Genomic DNA, 25,362 nt, shown 5'->3' with positions numbered 1-25,362 from the left:
CAGCAGGCTCCTCAAAGTGACCCACACCTCCTGCCCTGAGCTCCTGCTTCTGCCCTCTCTTCCCTCCACAATCAGCAACGTGTTCACTCTCCAGGCTCAGTCTCCAACTCTGTAATGACAGGTCCCAAATCAGGCCCGATCGTAGCCTCCTGAGTGCCAGACCCATGACCTGAGGCTCCTGGACATCTCCCCCTGGATGACTAGGGTCTCCCCCAAGTTCAGAATGGGGCAATCACCACTGACAAATAATAACAAACATTGGTACCACGTATGAGATACTCACTGCATGCTAAGCCTTGTGGTAGCATTTCACACATATTCATCCTTTTCAACAAACCTTTAGGAAGGGTGCTATTATTAGTTCCATTTTTCAGGCAAGGAAACTGAGGCACAGAACTTAAGGCACATGACAAGGTCACTCAGATTACAAGTTCCCAAAGAGTATAGCCCTGTCTCTGTCTCAAACCAGGGTTCCCCAAGGCAAGGCCCAGTCTCCGCCTCAGACACATATGTCATCCACTGCTCCCTCTCCCCAGATCCGGCCAGGTCACTACCTATCTGAGTGAGCATCTCTCTCCCTTCTGAGTCCAGGATGAGTGATGATCTCATTAGCTGAGCGGCCTCCGCGCCTGTCAGCAGACTGGACACTGCAGTACAGATGGGCTGTTTCACCTTCAATTAATCTCTACCAGCAGGGCTGGACTTGCAGGTCCAGCAGCTAAACTGTCCTCTGCCAGGTCTACTCAAGGGACCCAGGCTTGGGTCTGGGAGTAGAAGGGGTGCCCAGGGACTCAGCCATGAGGCTTGTAAATTAGAGGTCTGGCTCTTTAACCACTCAGATCTGCATGACTTAATCTGCACATGGGTTTGGCTGGCCCAGCCTCTGGGCTTGCCCTTGGGACCTGACCCAGTGCTGGAGACAGCCTCAGGGAGGAGCTCTGGGGTGGCAGCAGTGGCTGTAGAAGCAGGAAGGAGGTGGGCTGGAGGCTTGGCAGTACACATTTATAGTTACCTAGATTTCCAGAATAGGAAAGGACCTGTGGGGTCTCTGAGTCCAGCCCCGCTCCCTGCATTGGCCAGTGGGGAAACAGGAGTCCAGAGAGGGGAAGAGACTTTCTCAGGGTCCATTAGCCAACTAGCAGTAGAGAAAATACTTCCCGTTTGCTGCTTTGTCTCCAAAGAGACGGTCAGTGTCCTCAGGGACCTTGGTAAGTTAGGGTCAGGGGTAGGGTTATGGCTCTAGATGTCATATCTGCCTGCTTGACCCCCTCAAGCCTCTCGCCCTAAACACACTCTTAGTTTTCCCCCCATGTTCCCCATTGCAGTAAATGGCTGTACAATCCACCTGGCCCCTCAAGTCATTTCATCCACAACCAGTCTCATCCTGCCAAGTCTGCCTACTTCTTGAATTCTGTTCAGGCCTCACCTGCTCTGGTGTCCCTGCCTCCAGCCCCGCCCACCCCTTTTGGGAATCCTGCCCTGACCAACCAGGCAAAGCTGCAGACACTCCTCAAATTCTGTTTATCACACACACCCGATAACTCTTGGTTTCCCAAGCCAGCCTGCGAGCTCCCAGATAGCCAGGATGGACTCTTGTTCATCTCCAAATCCTCAGCCTGTCATAGGGTGGGGCCCCCTGAGTAGATGATGGGTGGATGAGTGAGTGAATATAGTATCTATCTCCTGCTTGAACAGTCTCTGTAATGGGGAACTCACTCATCCTGGGATGAACTGAACTGCTGAGTTGTTTGTTTTTAAAAAAATATATTTTATTGATTTTTTTACAGAGAGGAAGAGAGAGGTACAGATAGTTAGAAACATCGATGAGAGAGAAACATCAATCAGCTGCCTCCTGCACACCCCTCACTGAGGATGTGCCCGCAACCAAGGTACATGCCCTTGACCGAAATCGAACCTGGGACCTTTTAGTCCGCAAGCCGACGCTTTATCCACTGAGCCAGGTTTCGGCTAGTTTTGTGGTTTTGTGTTTTTTATTATTATTAAGATTTGATTGGGAGGAGGGGAAGAATCTTTTATGGACTTAGCTGAGGTCCACTCTAGATGACTTCCCTGAAGAAATTTGAATTTGTCTTCTGGGACAAAGGCCAACAGTGGGTGAGTCTCTGAAGGGGACAGAATGATAGTGAGAGATTGACTAGGACCTTGTTCCTCTCAGTGTGGTCAAAGGACAGCATTTGAGAACTTGTTAGAAATTCAAATTCTCAGACACTACCCCAGATCTACTGAGTCAGAAGCTCAGGGTGGGGCCCAGCCGCTGGTTTCAACAAGCCCTCCGGTGACTCTGAGGCCTGATAAAATGTGGGAACTGCTGCTCTGACAGGGCTCCCAATTACTAGTCCATGATCTACATCAAAATCACCTGGGGAACATTAACAATTTAAGATTTTTATTCATTAGATCTGGGGTGAGTCTCAGGTAGCATGAACATATAAAATGCATGACACCAGGTTAAATTTGAATTTCAGATAAACAGTGAATAATTTTTTTAGTATAAGTATGTTCCAGATATGAAATTCATGAAATTCAAATTTGATTTAACTGCACATTCTATATTTTTATTTGCCAAATTTGGCAACCCTACCTACTTCTTATAAGCTTCCAGCAGATTCAGCTAAGTTTGGCCTATATCCTCTACAATCCTTTAAATACTTAAAGATAGGTATCTGGTTGTCCATATATTTTTATCATTTCCTTATTCTACACATATTTTTGTTGCTATAACATAGGATAACAGACTTTTGGCAGCCACATCATGATTGAATCTCTGACCATTGAAAACCTCTAAGTCCTTCCTAAATATACTGCCTCTACACTATTTCTATTCCAATTTTAGAATGTTAGTTCCAGAATGTGGCATTTTTCACTATCCTGTTTCACTTTCTTAGATTCCTTCCGTTGCTCCAGTCTGTTGAGTCCTTTTAGATTCTGACTGAATTCATGAGCCTTCCCAGATTGTATCCTTGGTGAATCTGATAATCAGATTGTCAAAGTTCTCTTCAATGGTGAGCATATTGGGTCAATGGTGAGGACAGAGCCCTATAGTCCCCCATTAAATACCTCCATCTAATGTGACATTGACCTATTAGGGAGCTCTCTTAAGCAAGGTCAATCTATCCACCAATTACAACAGTACAGACTATTAGTTCCCACCAGCACGATGTCTCTCTCTCTCTCTCTCTCTCTCTCTCTCTCTCTCTCTCTCTCTCTCTCTCTCTCTTTAAATATATTTTATTGATTTTTTACAGAGAAGAAGGGAGAGGGATAGAGGGTTAGAAACATCCATGAGAGAGAAACATCAATCAGCTGCCTCCTGCACACCTCTTACTGGGGATGTGCCTGCAACCAAGGTACATGCCCTTGACTGGAATCAAACCTGAGACCTTTCAGCCTCCTGAGTTTTATCCTCTGAGCCAAACCAGTTATGGCATGATGTCTCTTTATCTTATGAAATCTCACAAGGATTTCATAAAAGATAACATCAGTGCCTCACAGAAAGACCGTGTGCCTGCAGTAACTCCCTGGTTTGCTGGCCCAGCAACCCTAACATAGTGACCAATGGCCCCTGCCTCTTCTCTAGGGCTTAAAGGGTCATCCTTTGAATAACCTACCTCAGATTCCTGCCTGGCACCCTCCAACTCACCAGAAGTTGGTAGAATCCACCATCTGTCCTAGTGAAATGCAGACTGCACCTGCCCCCTGTACCTCGCACCCTGAAAGATTGCCCCAGAAGCATAGCAATCTCACCCAGACATGTCCCTAGTGCCGGGAATAGAATTTCTCAGGGTCTGGAGATACTCTGATGTTCAGAATAGCCCCCGTCAGCTAGCTCCTCTACCCCTGCCTGCAAGGAGTTGGGGAGCCTTACTCGCATCAGAAGGTAAGCCTGAAGAGCAGCATGGTTAAAAACCTAGCTTTCTACCCACACCTTTAATGTGCCTCCAGCATTGCCAAGTTGTGGGGAGGTTCTGAGGAGCTGTAAAGAAGGGACGGTCCCCTCCCCTCAAAGAGCTCACAGTCTAGAACAGAGGTTGGATGAAAACAAGTTGAACCCCCTATCTAAAGAGGTGAGGACAAAAGCAGTGGGAGTCAAGGAGTGTCCTATCTCCTCTCCCCCCAACCCCTCACCTTCTCTGTCCATCCTGGTACCAGCAACCTGGGAGATCAGTCCAGGAGCAAATCAGGCTCTGATTAACGGCCTCTAGTTGCCTCCTGTCATTTTTACTAAAAGTTGTGACATAACCTGCCTTTTGATCTAGCCTCCATGCCCTTCCTCAGAAGTGGGGAAGGCTCCCCAGGGGAGGTGACAGTTAGGCTGGGCCCTGAAGGATGAATAGAAGTTCCCCGGATGGAGAAGAGGGCAACAGGTATTCCAGCATAGGGTGACCACATGGGCAAAGGTACAAAGGAGTGAGCGTGCTTGTCTGGGAACACATGACCAAGACCAAGGGGCTGGATGCTGGTTGCAGGATGAAGTGTATCAAGGAATGAAGCTGCAGGACAGCACAGGGCAAAACATGAAGGGGTCTTGCAGGCTGTATTGAGGGCAGTGCCAGGTATTCCTCCATCCCGCCTCCCATTATAACTGTTTTCCAATTGTTCTATCCATATGCATCGAGCTCCACTGGCTCGGGCACTTTGCTGGCACTAGGAGCAGAAAACTAAATGCCCCCAGCCTGGGAGAGCCAGGCCTGTGGACTCATGGTGACAGCAATGAGCGGCAAGAGCTCTGTGAGGGCAGCGTCCATAGGGATAAGGGAAGGCTTCCAGGAGGTGGTGAGGCCTACGAGCAGTCACTTTAAGAACATGTAGGAGTCAGGAGAAGAGTGTCCCAGGGAAAGGGAGAGGCAAGAAAGATGGAGAACATGTTGGAGGGTGCATGAAGGCTAAATCAAAAGGCAGGTTAGGTCACAACTTTCAGTCAAAGTGGCAGGAGGCAACTAGAGGTATTAATCAGAGCATGACACCTGATTTGCTCCTGGACTTATCTCCCAGGTTGTTGATGCAGGATGAACAGAGTGGGTAGGGGGTTGTGGGGGTTTGGGGGAGGCAGGACACTCAGGCCAAAGTGGACCAGAGTGAGGGGCTTGGGTTGAGATGGTAATGGGAGGGAAGGAAGTGGATAAATGTGAGCAATGTTGAAAAGAGAGGTTGAGGGGCCAAACTGGATGATAGGTGAGCTGCAGTGGGCCAGGGCAGTGGTGGTCTCCAAGCTCCATACATGCACTTGGTTCAGGTGAGCAACATATGGAAGTGTCACCCATGAACTAAGCACAGTGGCCAAGGCAGGGGGGGAGCGGGGTTCCTAGAGCTCCGTGTGGGGCTGGAGAGTAGGTGATGCTTATGGGTGCCCCAGGAGAAGCCGTGGTGGAGCTGGGGTGCAGAGGTGGGATAGGGACAGGCAGGATGCCTGCAGGGTTTGGGGTGGAGAAAGATTAAAAGAACATTTTTGGTCTGTATATGCCCAAGAGCTCTCCTCTCCTGCAGAGTCTGGATGATGCCCCCAGACACAGGAGAAGATCAGAGGTTCAGAGAGGGGTAGTGATGTTCTCAGGGTCACATAGCAAGGAGTGGAGGAGCCTGGCCTGGAACTCAGGGACTTGGGACTTAAGAGGATAGACATACAAAGGAGTCTGTGTTCTCAAAGTCCCTTTCTCTTTCTTTCTTTTTTAAAAAAATATATTTTATTAATTTTTTACAGAGAGGAAGGGAGAGAGATAGAGAGCTAGAAACGTCGATGACAGAGAAACATCAACCAGCTGCCTCTTGCACACCCCCTACTGGGGATGTGCCCGCAACCCAGGTACATGCCCTTGACTGGAATCGAACCTGGGACCTTTCAGTCCACAGACCGACGCTCTACCACTGAGCCAAACAGGTTTCGGCTCAAAGTTCCTTTCAGAGCTTCTATGCCTCTTACATGCCCCCCCCCCCCTTCTCTGCCTTCCAATCTCAGTGTCGTTGAATGTCCCCCACCCCCATCATTCTGAGGCCAGTAAGGAGAGTGTGTGTTGGGGGTTGTGTTGTAGGGAAGGTCCATCCTGGATGTCCAGATATACCTACTCTCTTCTTCTCTTCCCACCTCCCTCCACCCTTCCCCTCCCTGGCATCCCACTCCCTGAGAAGGAGGCCTCCCTGTTGCTTAGCAACTAGCAGAGCCTTGGAGAAAGGAAATGGAAATAGCTCAGAAGGTGCCTCCCTCTGTTAAGATAGGTCCTTGGTGTGTATGTGTGTGCGCACATAAGTGTGTGTGCGTGTGTGTGCCCACGCAAATGCATGCATGTGCTCTACTTTGGGCCTAGTGTGGAGCCAGGGCTTCTTACCTCTTAGGCCAGGCTGACTCCCATGTCACCCTGGGCCTGTAGGAGGCTGTGTCTGCCTGCAAAGCTAACGTCAGTGCCACTTTTGGTCACATTCTCAGAAGCAGTGTTTCCAGAACAAAGGGGGCTTTTAATCTGCTTCAGCCCCCCCCCCCCCCTTTCCCCCGTACTGCTGACTTTGGGGCAGTTAGCCAAATCGAAGTGGGGACTGAAAACTGCATCTGCGGTGGGAGTGCCCCTAAGTCCGGAGAAGGCTCTGGCTTCCCATCTCTGCAGGGCTGCCCTGGGAGGTGGGAGCACATGTGGACTGGATTCCCACCAGCCAGAGCCAGGACAGTGAGTGTTTGGGGGAGAAGGAGATTTAAACTGACTCTGAAGGAAAAACAAGAATGAAACTAACAAGCTTTCCCAGGGACTCATTTGATTGCCTGGGGAGATGCAAGCAGGTGGGCAGGCAAAGGCTAGGCAGACAGGCCTAGGCATTGGTACAAGGCAGAGAGGATATTCCTAGGTGCTTACTAGGTCCCTGAAAATGATTCTATTCCAAGCCAAGGCCCCTTAGAAACGATCTACAGTCCCGCCTGCATTCACCCGTCTCACAGTGCCCAATTCCCTCTCCTGCTCTGAGGGGTGACCCAAAGGTGCAAACTTGCTGTCCATCCCCCTCCGCAGTCTGAGGGGAAGCGGATTAGAGCCATGAGTAGGCCTTTAAATCTTCAGGATTAACCCGCGCAGAGAGGAGCTTAGCAGGTGGCCAAGAACTGACCGTCTCGCCTCATGTCTGTGTCTGGTCCCACAGGGCCGAGGCCAGCAGCTCCGGGGCCAGCCGCTATGTCCTCCACCGTGAACAACGGGGCAGCTAGCATGCCGTCCCCGCCCGATGCTGCCAACGGCTTCCCGCAGCCCGGAGCCTCCTCCGGGAACTGGCCGCGGACCGAGGAGGAGATGCGCGCCGCCGAGCCCGGGCTAGTAAAGCGCGCGCACCGTGAGATCCTGGACCACGAGCGCAAGCGGCGCGTGGAGCTCAAGTGCATGGAGCTGCAGGAGATGATGGAGGAGCAGGGGTGAGCTGGCTGCAGGGGCCCAAGAAGGGGAATCTGTTGGGCTGCAGGGCAGGGCCAGCGGGTAGGGGCGGGGGCGGGGCTGGGGCTAGAGCAGAGGTAGGCAAGAGTGGGGACCCTGGAGCACAGTCAGGCAAGGGACCAAGGGAAGGGAGTCTGAAACCGTGGGAGTGGAACTATGGCAAACCCAACCGAACTTTTATTCGTTTACTTGTTTATTCAACCAATAAACTGTCCTGAACACCCACTCTATGTCAAGCTCAGATTTACAGTAGCCAAGGAGACACAACTCATGCCTTTCAAAAACATCCAGTCCAGTCCAGTGCGGGAGAGAAGCATATAAACGTGCCTCAGTTTCCCCTTCTATAAAATTGATGGATTTAGCTGCCTAGACTCTGCCAAGCATGAGCTGCAGCCAGACAAGAAAGCACAATGGATCCTTACTATGTGGTTTCAGCAAAGGACTGCTGCTGGCTGCCACATCTGGAAGCTTGGTTTCATCCTCTCTGGCCCAGAACCACTCATGGGCACATAAGTGTGCTGGGCACTGTGCTGGGACCCAGAGTTGGATTGGAGTTACTTCCTCAAAGTCTCTCCCCATCTCAAAAAGGAAACAAGCATGTTAACAACCAACTCCATCACAAAACAGGTTAGAATCTTGGGACAGGACAGGAGAGGACAGGAGAGGGCCAAGTGCTTCAGGAGCTCAGAGGAGAGGTTCTGAGAGGAGAAGACATTCAAATGGGCCTTGAAGGATGAGTAGGAGTTTGTCCAGCTGAGAAGGAGGAGTTGTGAGGAACCTCCCTGGCAAGTCTAGTAGAGACAGCCCTCCGCATGAGGCTGAAGACAAAAAAAGCAAGAAAACCCAGGAACAAAGCCTATCCACTTGTGCAGCTCCGAGGAAAGCTGATAGTCTCAAGGCTCCCTTTTGCCTCTGTCCTGAGTACTCTGAAAGGAGTGAGCTGGCTGTGGAGAGAGACGAAGTTGGGAGCAGGGCCTGTCTGTCAGATATGCACTGTCAGTGAGCTGAGAAATCAGAAATGCCAATGGGTGGGATAGGGCCTGGAGCCACATCAGGCCAGACAGCCTGTATACAGCAGTCCTTCCAAACCATACTTTTGTCTGTCCATCCAGTCCTCTTGGACTCCTCCAGAGGCAGCCAAGACATGGCTCACTGTCCCAGGAAGACACTGAGGCTCAGAGAGAGCCACCAGTGGCAGTCCATCAGGAAGGCCGTCAGAAAGAAAGGCCCTGGGTCCAGAGCCTCCTGCAGGCCTGGTACAGAAAAGACAGGGGCACGGGGACTTGGTGTTCACCTCCAGCTGGGGACCAGGTTGAGGGATGGGGGAGGTAGGGTCTCTTCAGAGAGTGATGATGGAAGGCTACTGAAAGCAGACCGAAAGGAGGCCTCTGCTGGCAGCTGAAAACAGGTTCCATGAGCTGTGGATGTGAGCAGAAGAAATGAGATCCCGGGGCAGGATTGAGTAGGGAATAGGATGGAGTGTCCTCTGCAGAGAGAGCCCCAGACCTTAATCCTGCAAACCCTGCTAAGTTGGGAGAGGAGTGAAGGGAGCATGGCTGTGGGTAGGGAACAGAAGGGATGACTTTATTCAGGGTACCCTAAGGCACATTCCTCAGGAAGCTCCTTCCCCCCACCCCTTTCCCTTGGCGAATCTCCTCCTCTTCCAGGAGCCCCAAGCCCCTCTCTGCACCTGGGAGGACCTTTACCAGATGAAGGCAGCCTTTGATGGAAGGGGATAACATTTGGCCAAGTCACTGCAGTCAGTCCCCAGGCATTAAGGACCTGTACCTCTCTGGGAAGCACCCACTAGGTCTCCAGATGTTCAGTCAGGGCCCCTTCCTCCCACCCAAGTCTTTACTGCAGGTGGTCCTTAGACTGGAGTCTCCCACAAAGCTAGCTCTCCAGTCACCATCCCCCTCTCCTCCCACCTCTTAGTTGCAGCCTGGTGGGTGAAGGCCACAGCCACTCTGAAACCAAACAATCCAGGCTTTTAAGCCCAGGCCTGTGACCTTGGGCAAACCCCAATTACTTGCCTTCCAGAATTAATCTGAGGGTCCCGTGGACTAAGGCATGACAGGGCTCCTCTGCCCCCAGTCAGTGCCCAGAAAATGCTCCACAAACACTAGGAACCCTTGCCCTGCTATCCAATCTAGTCATTAATATCCATTTCTAGAAACACTGGTTCATTTGCGTTTATTTACCAGGTTCTCAGGCATTTGACAAATATTCCCACTAGTCACAGGAACACGCATTCTTTGGCCTCATTAAAAAGCAATCCCTTCCTTAATATTGATGGATGGCAGGCTAATTCGCTGGTGATTGATGCTGCATTTGGAAACACCTTCCAGGGTAGCCTCTGTGTGCAGCTTGCAATCATCGTAGGGGTGGGGACAGAGCCCACAGCCTGTGCAATGTGATGTTCTCACCCCCACCACCACCACCACAAACATCCCCACCCACCCTACCTAGGCCCTTTCCTGTGAGGACACAATGGCTATGGTGGTGGTGGCAAGGTGGCCTCCTTGGGCGTGGAGCTATGGGCCCTCCCCTCTCCCTTGTTCTGTTTCCTCTTTTATAAAATGGGAATAGTGAGGCCATCTACCGCTCAGAAGTCATCTCTTCTGTTCCTCCGTGAAAATCAAATTAATGACAAAGGAAGGGATTATCTAAGAGCCTAGGTCTGGGCAAGGACAGCAGAATGAAACATTTTCCACTCTGAGAATATCTTTTTTTTTTTTTTAAATATACTTTATTGATTTTTTACAGAGAGGAAGGGAGAGAGATAGAGAGCTAGAAACGTCGATGAGAGAGAAACATCGACCAGCTGCCTCTTGCACACCCCCTACCGGGGATGTACCCGCAACCAAAGTACATGCCCTTGACTGGAATCGAACCTGGGACCTTTCAGTCTGCAGACTGATACTCTACCACTGAGCCAAACCGGTTTCGACTGAGAATATCTTTTAAAATGCAGTTTCTCCTCATCCCACCCCAGCCCCAGAGGGCAACCCAGGAAGTCCCCAAAGCAGCAACAAATTTGGCGTGTCTTTCCCATACAGGGGAGTGGGGACGAGGGAGACAGACATCATTGCCTAAGCCCTTGGCTTTTAGTATGAGGGTTTGGCCAATGCTAGCCAGGCCTCCAGTGTGGCCTTAAGTTGGCAGATGCTGCCACTTCCTCAAAGAGTGAATGGTTTGGGTACCAGCCTCCCTTCCATGTCAGCCTTTGCTTCCTAGGAATACAGAGTGAAGAGGTCCAGGTGGCTCCTGACCTGGGTGGGACCTTGTTGATCTGGCAGGGGTCTGGAGTAGAAAACAACAGAGAGCTTGGGATAGCTAGACCCTCTGTTCCCGTCACTCTGGAACAAAATCAATCACTATGATTAATTGAGCATCTACTATGTGATGGGCAAAGGACTGTATATGCACCATCTCTCTTAATCCTTATGATAACCTTGAAAGGCAGGTTACTATCTCATTTCACAGATGTAAGGGCTAAGGCTAAGAGAAGTGTATGAACTTGTCCAAGGTCACAAAGCTAGGCAATTGGGGGTGGGGGCGGGGAACGGGGGTGCCAGGACTCAAAAATAGGAGTGCCTGGCTCTCCTGCCTCCCCTCTTCATCACTGTTCCACAGAGCCTCAGCTGAGAGGCGTGACCTCAAAAGATTGGAGGAGAGAGGAGAATAGGAGATGGCGGTCACACTTGAGACCTATTTGCCCAGTAACTAGTAAATGTTATTCCTGGGTCCCCAGCTTCTCCCAGCATGAAACCCTGGGGCAGAGAGTGGTCCTCCCCAAGCCACCAAGTTGATTTAATCCAGCCCCTCAGCCCTCAACGACAGGTGCTGGAGTTAGTCAACTTGCCGTAAACCTGCCAGTTCTGGGATGAGCCCCAAGTCCCTGCATATGTCCCATTCCAAGTCTCAATGAAACCCATTTCTCAGCCTCACATGCTCCATAGACCCCTAGACATGGGGCTTGAACCCTGGCCTGAGACCCCTCCTATCCAACTTGGAATCTAGCCTTGCTCTTAGGCTATCTCCTCCCCAACCCCACCACGTGCAGAGCCCTGTGCCAATGGGCCAGCCAGCCTGGGTCTTCCTCCCAGAGTCCGGAGCTAAGCCGTTTTAAAGAGGCCTATGCTGCTTGTCTCTGTGCTGATGACAATGACAAGCTGGTATGAGGAAAAGATGAAATGGGAGCAGTTCCTCTGTGCCTCCACTGCTCAGAGAGAGGGCACCACCCCTTCTTCCAGTGCACCAGACCAACCCAGCCGTCCGAGGGCTCTGCACTGCCCAACACACAAGGACAAGGACCCTCCAGCTGAATGCTAAACAGGGACTGAGGAGGACACCACGGGCCAGGCCCCGAGCTTGGTGAAGCTGGGTTAGAGACGCCAGTCTAGTGTGGCCTAAGCACCCCACACCCCCACACATCCTCCCTGCGATGGGGGTGGGAGTTGGGAGAGATGGGCCTCTCCCCCTGCCAAGCAGGGTTCAACCCTCCATATGGTGGGCCATGCAGGTGCCTGAACCTGCAGAGGATTAGACCCAAGTTAGGAGTCAGGAGACACCTGGTTAAAAAGCTATGCTCCTTATCTTACCCCTGTCCCCAACATGTCCAATCAGCCCTTGAGTCCCAGCCATTTTCCCACCTAGACAGGTTTTGCCCACTTCTTCCCTTCCATACTCAGGCCCACTCTCTAGCTCCAACTTCACCATTTCCTGATGAACTCCTGCAGTAGCCCAATAGTGGCCTCTCTGCCTTCAGGTCTCTCCTCTGCACAGCCACCAAAGCCATCTTTCCAAAATAAAAAAATCTTTCCAACCTCCAAATTCTTCGATGCCTCTCCATCACCAGTCACTCATTTATCAAAACATTGGGGTGCCACATAAGGCAAGCAAGGTGGCAGGTACTGGGGACACAATGGCAACCCAGACAGACAAGGTCCCAGCCCTCAGGGAACACCAGGCCAGTGCAGAACACAGAGGAGTCAACAGATATGACTAGCACAGGGACCACCTGCCAGGATCCAGGAAGGACAAACATCAGCACCTATCCTGGTCAGAGGGTATCCATGCTGTTGTACACACCCTATGAGTCACTTCTTTGTGCTTAGCCATGATTATCTCCTCAGGGTAAACCTGGAAGTTAATTTGAGTCAAAGAGAGTGTTCATTTTTTAAGATTTTTAAAAAATATATATTTTATTGATTTTGTACAGAGAGGAAGGGAGAGAGATAGAGAGTTAGAAACATCGATGAGAAAGAGTCATCGATCAGCTGCCTCTTGCACACCCCCTACTGGGGATATGCCGGCAACCAAGGTACATGCCCTTGACCAGAATCGAACCCGGGACCCTTCAGTCCCCAAGCCAACGCTCTATCCATTGAGCCAAACCGGTTTCTGCTCATTTTTTAAGATTTTTGAAAAGAATTGCCACATTGCTCTAAAAAAAGACAGGGTTTCTCCACACTTGCTTATTGAAGGGAAGAAAATAATTGGTTAGAGAAGGATGGAGAAACAATATCGAGTCCCTAAGAGAAAACATGTACTGTTTTTATGAATAGGCTGAATGGGAAGGCTGGACCTGCTGCATGGATAGAAGGTGAATGGTGAATGGATGATAGAGACAAGACTGGACCTCATTCCTATTTACCCAGGACACTGACCTGCAGCCCAGAAAGAAGAGAGGGTGTGGGCTGGGAACCCCAAGATTCATTTAGCAGCGGTCACTGAATACAGGGCCAGGGGCTGGGTGAGCAAAGACATGGGCAGCAAGGACACATGTTGGAGAAAAATGCCAGGAGAGCTGGAAGGGCCAGGCAGCAGCTGTCACAGTGGTGCAGTGAGAGAGGATGGAGACTGACTCCAGGGTGTCAGAGTGAGGATAAGGAGGAGAGAATTCTGGATTTTGATCCCTAGCCTGAGACCTGGCTCAAGGAGGGAGGAAGGGATAAAGGAGTAGAGAAGTGAGAGTTTCCATTCAAGGCACAGATTTCATCCACCCCACCCAACTCACACAGAAAGAGACAATGGATCTAGCACTGGGATCCCCAGGAAGCCACTTGGTAGCCTTGATCCTGCAGAGATAGGGATGTTCGAAGAACTTCCCAAGGTTATTGTGAGGATCAGATGTCCTTGAGGCTAGGAAAGCAGAAAAAGCCATGGATTCTCATTTCTCCCTAAAATGTGTCCAGAGTGCATGTAGTTAGGATGTGGGAGGGAGGCCTGCCCTGGGGGTGGATGAGGGCCAGAAGGAAGCATAGCCCCACCTACCTGGTCTCCCCACCTCTGGGAACAAATCTTCCTTTCGTTTATTTGTTTGCCTGGCTGGTGTTTGTTTAGTTGGTTGGTTGGCTGCTTTGGTACAAAGTGGGCAGGCCTTGCGCTTCCTCAGCATTGAAAGCCTTGCTTGGACAGACCATTCCAAGCTGGAAAGTGCTCTTCTGACAGGGCTGGGGGAGGAGCAGGGAGGGCACAGGCAGGAAGAGAGCAGCCATCACCCTCCATTCACCCCTGCAGGTACTCTGAGGAGGAAACCCGGCAGAAGGTCAGGACTTTCCGGCAGATGCTGATGGAGAAGGAGGGAATGCTCACAAGAGAAGACCGGACTGGAGGCCACATGTGAGTGCCACCTGTGTGGGGGCAGGGGAAGGGAGGGAACAGGCTCAGACAGCAGCTGGGTGCCAGGGGAGCCTTTCCAAATGCTCCTTCTGAGGGTTGGGGGTCTGCAAGGAAGAGAAGAGAGATGTGGACTCTGTCCACTGGAAGCTCCAGCCTGGCCCAGGCACAAGGCAGGGCACCAGGGCATCAATGGGACCTGCCCCTGCTCCCCGGGTTTTACCTATGGCCCATCAGTGGGAGAGGCAGTCCACTTCTCAGGTCAAGGAATCATAGGCTGCAAATCAGGAAACCTGATAAATGTTCTGACCCTAGCATTGTCACAGGTGGGACCCGAAGGTATTCTTTCTGCCCCAACTCTTACTACCCATACAATGGCCTCCAGAGTAAACACGTACTCTGGAAAATAAGACTCAACACACCATTGTTAGCGTGACCAAAGTCTTGTCAGAGAAAGAGAGCATGAGCTGGTGTGTGTGTGTGTGTGTGTGTGTGTGTGTGTGTGTGTGTGTGTGTGTGACATCCCTGCACCTGTCAAAGGGCAGGAGGCACCTGTCACAGGACTGGTGGGCGATAGGCCCCCAGGAGAACTTTGGATAAACAGGGAAGTTATAGGGAGGTCAACTTTGTCTCATTTAGAGAACTGGGAACCACTCAAAACTATACAGAATGGAGCAGACTGCCACAGGAGGGCGGGGCAGCCTGTCCAGAAGCCTGGCAGGCATTGTGCACTGTGTCACTGAATCCACTCTGATCAATCTTCCCCTTGCAAAGCTTCAGTATCCCTGCCCCATTGTGGCATTCCCTGCTTCTTACCTCTCTTAAACTTCCCCTCTCTGGCCTGGGTAGGAGTTAAAGCAGAGTCAGAGCAGCCTCAGGCTTGTGGGGGTTCACAGATGACTTGGGAAGTCAGGCCCAGTTGGCCTCTCCCTTTTATTTTGTCGGGAATAGGTGATGTCACCACTAACTCCTTCTCTCCAGCCCGCCGGAATTCCCAGCAGCCCTCAACAGCTTCTGTGCCTTCCCCCTCATGATGCCAGCCAGTTCCCTACAGAACAAGGCCAGCCCTTCTCTTCCTCTCTCAAACCTCCTGGTAAACCAGCTCCTCTTGTTGCTGCCTGCACCACCTCCAAACCCAACAGGTCCTGGCTTTCTGACTGGTGCCCCTTCACATCACCCAGGACTCCTCTGGAAATCATCTGCCCTTCCCCCTCCCATATGGTGTGAGAGTGTGAGGCCTCCTCTGGACTCTACCTGCCACCTTCCCTGGACCCAGCTCAGGCCTGCCCTTTTTCCCTCCCCTGCGCTTCTTCCTATTAATCTAGTTGTCCTTCCTCAATTCTGCTTTCTCCTCCAGCTACCAGCCCACATTTTTCTCTCCTTTCTCAATAAAAAAATTTTAAAATATATTTTTATTGATTTCAGAGAAGAAGGGAGAGGGAGACAGAGATAGAAACATTAATGATGAGAGATAATTATTGATAGGTTGCCTCCTGCACAACCCCTACTGGGGATTGAGCCTGCAACCCAGGCAAGTTCCCTTTCCCAGAATTGAACCAGGGACCCTTCAGTCCACTAGCCGATGCTCTCTCCACTAAGCCAAACCAGCTAGGGTTCAATCAAATGTTTGTGTGTGGCATGCATTGTCTCCACTTCCTTAAGCCATGCAGAAGTGGTGACTTGCTCAGGCTATGGCCACTGTCATGCCATGGGCCTGACCTTTCTGGCAGTTGTGTTTCCACCATTATGCTTCCCCTTCTGAAAACCTACTTTCCCCCCTGGCTTCCAGTAGGCAGTTCTCTGTGAATTCCTCCTGGCCCTCTGATGGCTTCTGCTGTCTTTCTTATTCCTGCCCACTTCCCAGATGTTGGTGTCCCTCACCCCAAGGTTCTGTCACGTCCTCAGGTCTGTTCCTTCCTTCTGCCTTCCCTCTTCTCCTGGGGGAATCTTATCCCTTCTACAGCTGAACACTCTCCTGTTAGTGGATGTTTCCCAGGTCTTTTCCAGTAGTCTTGATCTTATCTTTCCATAAGTGAATGAACAAATGAATGATGCATTTAAGAACTGCGATGCACTGAGAAATATGCCATGGGAATGTAGCAGTGTCTCGACCATCAAAGGAAATGTCCTTGAGGCTCTGTGATGCATGCCTAACCCTGAGCTAGTGCAATGAGGAGGGAAGAAAGAAGGGAAAGACCTGCCTCCTGTTCTCTGGGTGGGAACACAAACCTGAAACCTGAAACCTGAAACCTGAAACCTGGAATTACAGGCAGCTCCAGACAATGCGGCCACTTGACCCTTTCAGCCCTGTGCTTGTTCAGTTGGAGAACTGAGGAGGACAGGCTAGTGTTGTCAGTCAGGAAAGGGTCCTGGGGAGACTTGACAGTCAGGGAGAACCCCTGGTCTGGAGGCAGAGGACAGTATAGAATTGGCAGGATCCTGGGACCCCACTAGAACGTGAACTCCATGAAGATAGGATCATTATCCGTTTTGTTTATTGCTATATCCCTAGTGCCTAGAACAAGGCAGCTTGAAAATCTTCCCTGAAGCCTAAGTTTCTTCCTTTACACAGAAAAGGGGTTCGACCAGAAGGCTTCTTTTAGTTCAGGCAGCCAAAATGGGGTGAAAATATCACTCCAAAAAGTGACTATACCAAACAAACTACTAAGGAGGCTGCTGGTGCGCCCCAGATTACTGAGGCTGGAAGGAGCTGTTTGTGGTGCTGAACCCAAGGCCCGGGCGGGGGGATGGGGTGGGGGGGGCGGGAAAAGAGATGAGACTGGTCCTGTACCTGCCTTACTGTAGACCTTCAATTCTTAGCTCAGCGTGTGGGGTACTTGAGGGAGAATGCAGGCTCTGGTGTCAGACATTCCATCTGTCACTCTAAACCTTTAAGTTTAATGTTAACAGCCTGGGCTATGGATTTCTGCTCCACCACACCCCAGCTGTGCGGCTTGAACAGGTCCCTAACTTCTCTGGGCTTCCAACTCTTTACTTATAAAATTAGTACCTGCCACATAGGACTGTTGAGGAAATTAATTGAGACAATGAATGTAGATGTGAAGAATAGTCACTAGCACACAGCAGACATGTATCACTACTAGATGACCAGCACAACTATCTGAGTCAGCTCAGGCTACTATAACAAAAATACCAGAGATTGGGTGGCTTTGTTGTATAACATTAAAAACTTGTTTCTCACAGTTCTGTAAGCTGGGAGTCTGAGATCATGGTCAGGTTCAGGTGATAAATGTGTTCTGGGTTGTAGACTGTGACCTTCTTATATCCTCACATGACAAAAAGAAAACTAGCTCTTTTGTCTCTTCTTATAGGGGTGCTAGTCCCATCCATGAGAGCTCACCCTCATGACCTAATTACCTCCCAAAGGCCCGGCCTCCTAATACCATCACATTGGGATTACAGTTTCAACATATGAATTTGGAGGGGACACAACATTCAGCCCATAACATCCACGGTCCCCATGGTCACAGGGAGGCCTGGCAGTGGCGAGTGTTGGGTTGATATTAACTTATTCCCCTCTGCCTGAGTTTCTCCAGATTCTCTCAGGGATTTATAAAGCCCTCTGACCACCCAGTAGTTTCTGTGCTCATGTCTTTGGCTTCCTGACCCTGATACCCCACACGCATTCATAGACAGGTAATTTGAGATGTATAGAAATTCAATGCCTTCTCATAATAAGATGGCAAAGAAGAGCCAGCTGAAGGGTCTCCACCTTGGGTGTGTGTGTGTGTGTGTGTGTGTGTGTCTGATTTTAACTGTCTACGAACTGTAAGAATCCATGACAACTCCCACTCAGGAAAGGGTCTCAACAAAGAGTCACTCCCAGAGCTTTTTATTCCCAGGAATCATCAGTCTTCCTTAAGCTGATTGATTGATTTGAGTGACAGTCACTTGGGGCAGTCCCACCTCAACCAACACTCCAACTGTCTACCCTCCATACTGGATACCAGAACATCACACTGCTGCAGTATTATCTGGATATGATCCATAGATGGTGGGAGACAGTGGAAGGTTTTGATAGGTGTGATGTGGTCAGATGGGTGTGCGGGGACTTTACCCTTTGAAAGATGACCAGGCAGATGAAACTGGGGAAAGGTGATGGAGAGAAATAGTAGGTCCCAGAGATCTGGAGACTTTTGTCCTATTTTGTGTGGGGAGTCCTATTTTGCCCCAAAAACCTTCTGTAGGTTCCCCATCATCCATGCAATCAAGTATGGACTCTCTGGCCTGGCATTCAAGGCCTCCACACACTAGACTCAGCCTGGTCTCCCACTCTTAGCATCACACAGCAGCCAGCTTGGCCTACTGGCAATTCTCAGCTGTGCCCTGTATGTTTGCAACTCCCATATCTTTTCACATTCTGGGCCCTCAGCCTCAAACACCCTAGCCTCTTCTGCACAACACACCCCATCAAAACACCCCATCATCCAAGGCTGCCTCTAAAAACCACTTTGCCCATATTGCCAGGATAAAAGTAAAAGCTTCTCTTCTTTAGAGTGCATACATTTTCTTTATTTCTTGGGGCTGCTGTCATTTCTTTTTCATTTTGTTGTTGTTGTTGTTTGTTTGTTTGTTTGTTTGTTTTTACTCTAGTAGACAATGACAACTTTTAAGAATAACTGTTTTCATAGTTTTGTAATACAGCAAAATTTTTGGAATAGAGGATTTATAGAGAACAAAATTCATAAGCTACTTTCTAAACACAGTGAGAAAATTCATCCTTTCTTTCAGTGCATCTAATGTTGGATGGAGTGTGACCTCTCTGTGCCACTTTATTTTATCTGGAATATGGGACTATTAATGGTGGTACTCACATAAAGGCTTGTTCTGAGCATTAAATGATTAAATACATGTAAAGTGCTTGGAATAGTACCTGGCACCTGCATTAGTAATTACAATATAATATGCACAGTGTTATATTTTTCCCTGCACGTTGAGAAGATAGAGGAGAGGCCTCAGGCTTGATTCATCTCCTTTCCTGCCATCCCTAAACCCCACAACCCCCCGCCTCCCTCCAGGCTCCTGGCAGGCCTGGCACACTGGCCGAGTGAATAAGCTGGAACAGAGAGGGCAGAGCCTTTGCCTGGGATCTGCCACTCCTCTGTCTGGACTCATTCATCTGTCAATTGGCTATTATGCTCCTGGATAATGGAAAACAGAACCAGTTAATTAGCAAAACTGCTGGCGGGAAGAAGGGCATGTGACAGGCAGTCTTTTCCCAGGTCAGAACCTTGCCCACGGCAGCCCGTCCAGCATGTGTTCTGTGCAGTGCTGTCTGTGTTCAACCTCATATGTTCTTGGTCCCTCTGCAGTGGACTCTTTGGGCCTGCTTTGGTCAGTTACCTGGGGCTTGATTTGTTCTGTCACAGGGAGGAATGCCTCCCCTGCCTATTTCATGGACTTGGTTAGAAGTAAACGAGACCACAAACTTGAACTTAAGAGTAGGAAATGTTAAACAAATCTAGAGCTCAGTACACCCCCTTCAACTGTGTCTACAAAATAGGGAGGAAACAGCTGAGCTAACATCTACAGCAGGGAAGCACAGCCAGCTAAGACAAGGGCTATCCTGTTTGCACATGACTTCTCAAGGCCAATTGCATAGGTGAACTTACATTCTTTACTCAAAGGTCCCAAAACCATAAGGGATGTTCCTTTTTCTCTCTGGGCCTCAGTTTTCTCATCTATAAAATAGGGGGAGGGGACAATTTTTCTAAGTAGCTCTACATGGGATGTGTGAACTGCAAAGCACTAGTGGATATTTGAACATTAGAAAATATTGTTGTTAGTGATACTGTCATCTAGGAAAGGCAGAATAGGAGGACCCTGGGAGATCTTGCAAAGCAGATGTGGTGGTACCAGCCCACAAAACTATTCCCGTTGATATCCCTGGAGCTCCCAGAACAAGTCTTACCAAGGTTCTGAGACCTTGTGCCTCTCCTTGAGCCTGCTACTCATACCCTATGTCTGCTTTCAAGAAGGGACTGAAGAATGAGAGAGGCCAAATGACAAAGCTCAGGGAGGGATGATGGGGTCGTGGGGAGAAAGTTCTGTCCTGGGGACAGAGGAAGAAAGGGGGTGGCCAGCAGACTAAGGAAGGCACAGTGAGGGGAAGGAGCTCCGTGAGGGCCTACACTCAGTGGCTCACTCAGCTAGGATGTTAGGAGGCAAGAAGGGCTCCCTGCAGAAGGCAGTGCCCAAACTGAGCTATTTTATTTTGTCAATAACCGTCCTCATTTTTGTGTCCAGATAAGTGGAAGCCCCCTCTCCCACTGGCTCCACACAATATTGGAGTGCCCTTAAGTTTTGCTGAAGACTATCTTTTTTTTTTAATATATTTTATTGACTTTTTACAGAGAGGAAGGGAGAGGGATAGAGAGTTAGAAACATCAATGAGAGAGAAACACCGATCAAATGCTTCCTGCGCACCCCCCACTGGGGTTGTGCCCGCAACCAAGGTACATGCCCTTGACCGGAATCAAACCCGAGACCCCTCAGTCCGCAGGCCAACGCTCTATCCACTGAGCCAAACCGGTTAGGGTTGCAGACTATCTTTTACGGTCAGGCATTTGTGTGGCTGAGGGCTGTGTGGGGTGAGCTGAGGATTTCAGGGGCAGGGACAGGAGGTGGGAGGCCACTGGCGTCGGGAGAAGAGCGTGGGGAGAGCACAGAGGTTTGAGTGAAGGGATGTGGGGTGTTTGACTCTGTGGGGGTGGGGGAATGACATGAGCCTCTCCTCCATCACCCCAGAAAAACCTCCTGTACTGCCTGGATGACTTCAAGGCTTCCAGGGTCATGTTAGGGAACTGAATGGCATCGCTGAGATTCTAGATTAGCAGATTCCTGGAGATTTGTTTCTGAAGAGTCTTTTCCATCAGTAGCTGTGGTTTGCCTTCCTTGCCCTATATCTCTTTCATGTGTCACAACTGCTTTTCTCCCTGCAAGAGGAGGTGTTGGTATGTGAGTGTCAGACTGAGCTCTCCATCTAACAGTGGTGACCGTGTGTGTGTGTGTGTGTGTGTGTGTGTGTGTGTGTGTGTGTGGGGGGGGGGGGGGGAAACAAGAGCTTCAAAAACAGAATCTCTCTTAATCCTCTCCTCAAAGCTGGGATATTCTTTCCTTGTTGGATAGATAAGGACCTTGAGGCTCAGTGAGCTTGGTCATGCCTGGATTCAGACCTGTCTGTGTGAATCCAAAGCCCATGTCATGTTTTGTGTGTTTTTTTTTTAAATATATTTTATTGATTTTTTACAGAGAGAAAGAGAGAGGGATAGAGAGTTAGAAACATCGATGAGAATCATCGATCGACTGCCTCCTGCACACCCCCACTGGGGATATGCCCGCAACCAAGGTACATGCCCTTGACAGAAATCAAACCCGGACCTTTCAGTCTGCAGACCGACGCTTCACCACTAAGCCAAACCGGTTTCTGCTCATGTCATGTTTTAACACTCTGCCATCCAAGTCCTGGCCTCTCTCTCTCTCAGGGCAGGGAAAGAATGAGCCAGGTGAATGGCACCCAGGAGTGAGGGCAACTGAGCCTCCATGCAGAAGAGGCATGGACTGAGCTAGTATGAAATGGAAAATGGAAGGTGGAGGGCACCACCCTGAAACCAGTGCCCTGAAGCTGGGCTTTTGTAGGGTGGCTTCTGGGCATATTTACTAAAAAGCAAAGTTGCAAAGCACCCGTTATCGCGGTGAATTCTCCCAAAGCCCTATAACACATTATCACTCTCATCTTGGACAAGAAGTTCAGAGAGGGGGCAGACAGGCACCAGGCCATACGGTGACCTAGGGACAGCTTGTGATGCTGCCTTTTGGGGGAAAAGCATCATTCTTTGACATGCCCGCAGGGTGCAAACATCTGGCTGAAGGCTGGGCTCCTGAACCAAGAGCAGGGCCAGGACCACCTGGGGCCCTGCTGAGGGTAAGGGAGAGCTCTGCAAGATGGATGGGGAGCATCCGAGGCGGACTGCTGCCGCCAGGCAGTGATTGATGACAGCTCGGCAGCAGAAGAGCGAGGAGGCCTCCGGAGGCTGGAGGCAGCGGAGAGGAGGGCGAGGGGAAGCTATGAATATTTTAGAGAGGCAGCCAGGGCTGGAGGAAGGAGGGGTGAGGAGGACGGAGGCAGTCGGGTGGGCAGGGGGAGGCAGTTCCGGAACTGGGACAGCAGGGTTAAGGAAAGCCTTATCAGTGAGGGCGGCTCAGGGAGGGGAAAGGAAGGCTGGAGAGGATGAGCGGGCTGAGAGGGGCAAGGGCCTGGCGAATGGTTCAAGGGGACAGAGATCCATGAAAGGGGCTCCATGAGGGGAAAGAGGGCTGATTAGGGGACCATGAATGGGACTAAGGGACAAAAAGTCAGTGCGGGGAAGGGGTCTCCGTAAGGGGAGTGGCCTCAGTCAGGAGGAGGGGCCTCATTGATGAGGGAGGGAGGGAGAGAGAGAGAGAGAGAGAGAGAGAGAGAGAGAGAGAGAGAGAGAGAGAGAGAGAGAGAGAGCGCTTGTAAAGAGAACTTAGGGGGAGAGGGGTGCTCCTTGCTATTTTTCTCTCTTTCGCAAAATATGGCCCCGTTCAGGCTGGGAGTCCTGTAAGGAAGGCTCCCCGCAGGATCCCCCAAATCCCCGCCGGACTGTCTAGAGGTCGAGGCTGCAGACGCTGGAGCCGGCCGCACCCCGCCTCCCTCGGGCCTTTGGGGCGGAGCAGGCCTGGGGCGCTGCTCTGAGAGAGGGGCGGCTGGAGGGCCCGACCGATGCTGAGCGTCCCTGTCGCCGGCAGCGTGGTGGAGACCCCGCGGCTGCCTGAGGGCGCCGAGCCCGGCCTGGAGTATGCGCCCTTCGACGAGGACGACGGCCCGGTGGACTGCGACTGCCCGGCCGCCTGCTACCGCGGGCACCGCGGCTACAGGTCAGCGCCCGGCGCGGCGGGGAAGGGCAGGGCCCAGGTGGGGCGGCCCGGCCCCTCACCGCCGCCCGCCCCCGCCCCCTCTCCGCAGGACCAAGCACTGGTCCAGCAGCTCGGCCTCGCCCCCTCCCAAGAAGAAGAAAAAGAAAGGCAGCCACCGGAGGAGCCGGTGAGAGCGCCTCCGGCTGCGGCGGGGCGGGAGGGGCGCGGGGGGTCCCCCTCCCGCGGCGTCTGCAGGGACCCCACGCTGCATTGGGGAGCCCGGCCTCGCTGAGCCTCTCAGCCCCCAACAAAATGTGCTCCCGCTTCTGACTCCGCCCTTCACTCAGCCCCCTTCCTTTTACCAGGCCCCGCCCTCCACGAGCCCCTCCCTTTCACCACGTCCCCTCCCTTCACTGAGTCCCCACAGTGGCATCACCCCCCCCCCCCCGCCCCCCAGACCTCAGAGCCTCTGCCCCAGAACTAGACACACTAACCCTGTCCACCCGATGGGTACCCCTCTGCCCTTCCCCAATAGCCCTGCCCTCCCCACCATTGTATGAGTGGCCTGGGGGGGGGGGGGGGCGGGGTTTGCCAGCGTCTCATCTGTGGTCCCCTCTCCCCTGTCCTGAGTGAGACCCTGACAATCGTCTGGGGACCCAACTAACCCCGTGGAACTGTCTGTCCTTCTTTCTCCTCTGGCCCTCAGCAAAAAGAGGAGACTAGACTCGGAGTGCAGGTCAGTGATGCAGGCGGGCAAGGACCAGGAAGGGGGGGGGGGGCGGTGTCTGGGAGGAGGGGTGATGAGATTCCAGGGCCATCTCCAGATGCAGGAGGCCTTGGACCTCAGGGCCTGGACCTTGGACACCAACAGCTTTTCCCCAGCAAGGCCAGAACTCCCACCATTACAGCCTCCAACCTGTGATTCGAAGTAGCCCCTCTTACCACGCCAAGGAGGCTAGAAGGGTGACCAGGGACAGCACGGGCAGTTCCATCAACTGCCTTTAGGAACTTTGCCAATCCCCTGGGCCTCGGTTCACTCTGTACAGCAGGCAGGTGGCTTCATGGCCTGGAATCCCTTTTCCAGCTTTGAGCCCCAGGCACCCAGCCTTCCCTAGACATTTCCAGCTGCCCCTCCGCCTCCCAGCCCCGTTCACTGGAGCCCACCTCCCACCCTTGTGTCCGCAGCTGTGGGAGCTCCTCGCCCCTGCGCAAGAAGAAGAAGGGTGTGAAGAAGCACCGCAAAGACAGGTACCCTTCCTCTCCCGGGGCTTCCCCTCACTTCCATGGGGCCCAGGACCAGGGCTGTGCTGCCTGGGTGTCCCTGAGTCATCCCAGATGGACTCAGGAGAACTCTTTTTGTGGCCCTACAGGTCTGATTCTGGGTCCAGGAGGAAGAGGCGGCACAGGTGAGTGGTGCCCTGTGGAGTGTGATAGGAGGATATGAGAGAGGCTAGTGCCCCCCTGCAGAGACCAAGGCCCAAAGGAAGCCATAATGGGAGGGGCGTTTTGAGGGTCCTGCCCTGCTCTGCCCTCCCACTCCAGGGACTCCTTCTTAGCCCCATGCAGGAGACAATGAAGATCAGTGATTTGCAATCCTTGCCTGCCCCATGAGTCTGCCTTGATGTACCAGGCAATACAGCAGGTCCAGTGTCCAAGGGGTGTGTCCATAGAGGTGTCAGTTAGAAGGCGGAATTTTCAGGAAAAGGGCATGCCAGATAGAAGGAAGCCTCAGTTGGCAGAGACAGAGTGGGTGGGCTGTGGCTAGAATATCTTGAGGGGCAGGTGCCAACCCCCAACAGGCCTGAGTGCTATGGAGATGGCCTCCACCAAGGCAGGGCTAAGAGCCAGCATGAGCCTCTGAGGTGACTTACTCAGGATGGATTGGGGGAGAGGACAGGAGGAAGTGAAAGAGAGGAGCCCAGGCAGAGGCAGGGGGGAGAAAGTAGAACGCTCCGCACAGAGAGAAAGAGGAGAGCCAGAGCCCATTCCAGCAGCCCTGCGGAGGAGCAGATTCCCAGGCCCCATTAGGGGTGTGTATTTGCCCATGGCCATTTGTGGGGATGGGGTGGGGTAGGAGCCTAGTTGGACACCTAATCCTGGCCCTCCAATCTCCCCAGTTTCCTCCCTTTCCTTCCCCAGTCCTTAGAGGCCAGTGTTGGCCCCTGCTGCCCTCAATATGTCACTATCAGCTTGTACAGGTCCTCTGGCAAGCACCTATCAGTCCTGGGAAGGACCTAGTGATGAGCTAGGCTAGAGAGCTCCAGATCGGGAGACTAAGGCCCCAAGCATGCAATATGGGTTCTAGACCAAAACTTTCGCCCCTGTATTCCGTCTCTCCACCCCTACCCTCATCCCCCCTTCCTCCCTCCCCCCCTCCCCCCCCCCCCCCCCGTTCTGCCTCCCATTCCTTTTGATC

The 25,362-nt window shown here is 51.7% G+C and overlaps 1 protein-coding gene across 5 annotated transcripts in view; it reads left to right on the top strand.

Moving 5' to 3' along the window:
* SRRM3 (serine/arginine repetitive matrix 3) overlaps nucleotides 1-25,362 on the top strand; it is a 55,493-nt gene that overhangs the window by 13,864 nt on the left and 16,267 nt on the right. For all 5 annotated transcript variants that reach the window (XM_045571164.1, XM_036410140.2, XM_036410142.2 and 2 more), the window contains exons 2-8: nucleotides 7,138-7,402; nucleotides 13,947-14,048; nucleotides 22,839-22,967; nucleotides 23,056-23,133; nucleotides 23,653-23,682; nucleotides 24,132-24,194; nucleotides 24,317-24,352. In XM_045571164.1, coding sequence (XP_045427120.1) covers nucleotides 7,170-7,402; nucleotides 13,947-14,048; nucleotides 22,839-22,967; nucleotides 23,056-23,133; nucleotides 23,653-23,682; nucleotides 24,132-24,194; nucleotides 24,317-24,352 — 671 coding nt within the window. In that variant the 5' untranslated portion in view covers nucleotides 7,138-7,169. The remainder of the gene's footprint in view (nucleotides 1-7,137; nucleotides 7,403-13,946; nucleotides 14,049-22,838; nucleotides 22,968-23,055; nucleotides 23,134-23,652; nucleotides 23,683-24,131; nucleotides 24,195-24,316; nucleotides 24,353-25,362) is intronic.

Source organism: Pipistrellus kuhlii, unplaced genomic scaffold (genome assembly GCF_014108245.1).
Source record: "Pipistrellus kuhlii isolate mPipKuh1 unplaced genomic scaffold, mPipKuh1.p scaffold_m20_p_4, whole genome shotgun sequence".
Taxonomy (NCBI): Eukaryota; Metazoa; Chordata; class Mammalia; order Chiroptera; family Vespertilionidae; genus Pipistrellus; species Pipistrellus kuhlii.
The sequence above is the reverse complement of the archived record's forward strand: the minus strand, read 5'-3'. Positions and strand labels throughout refer to the sequence as shown.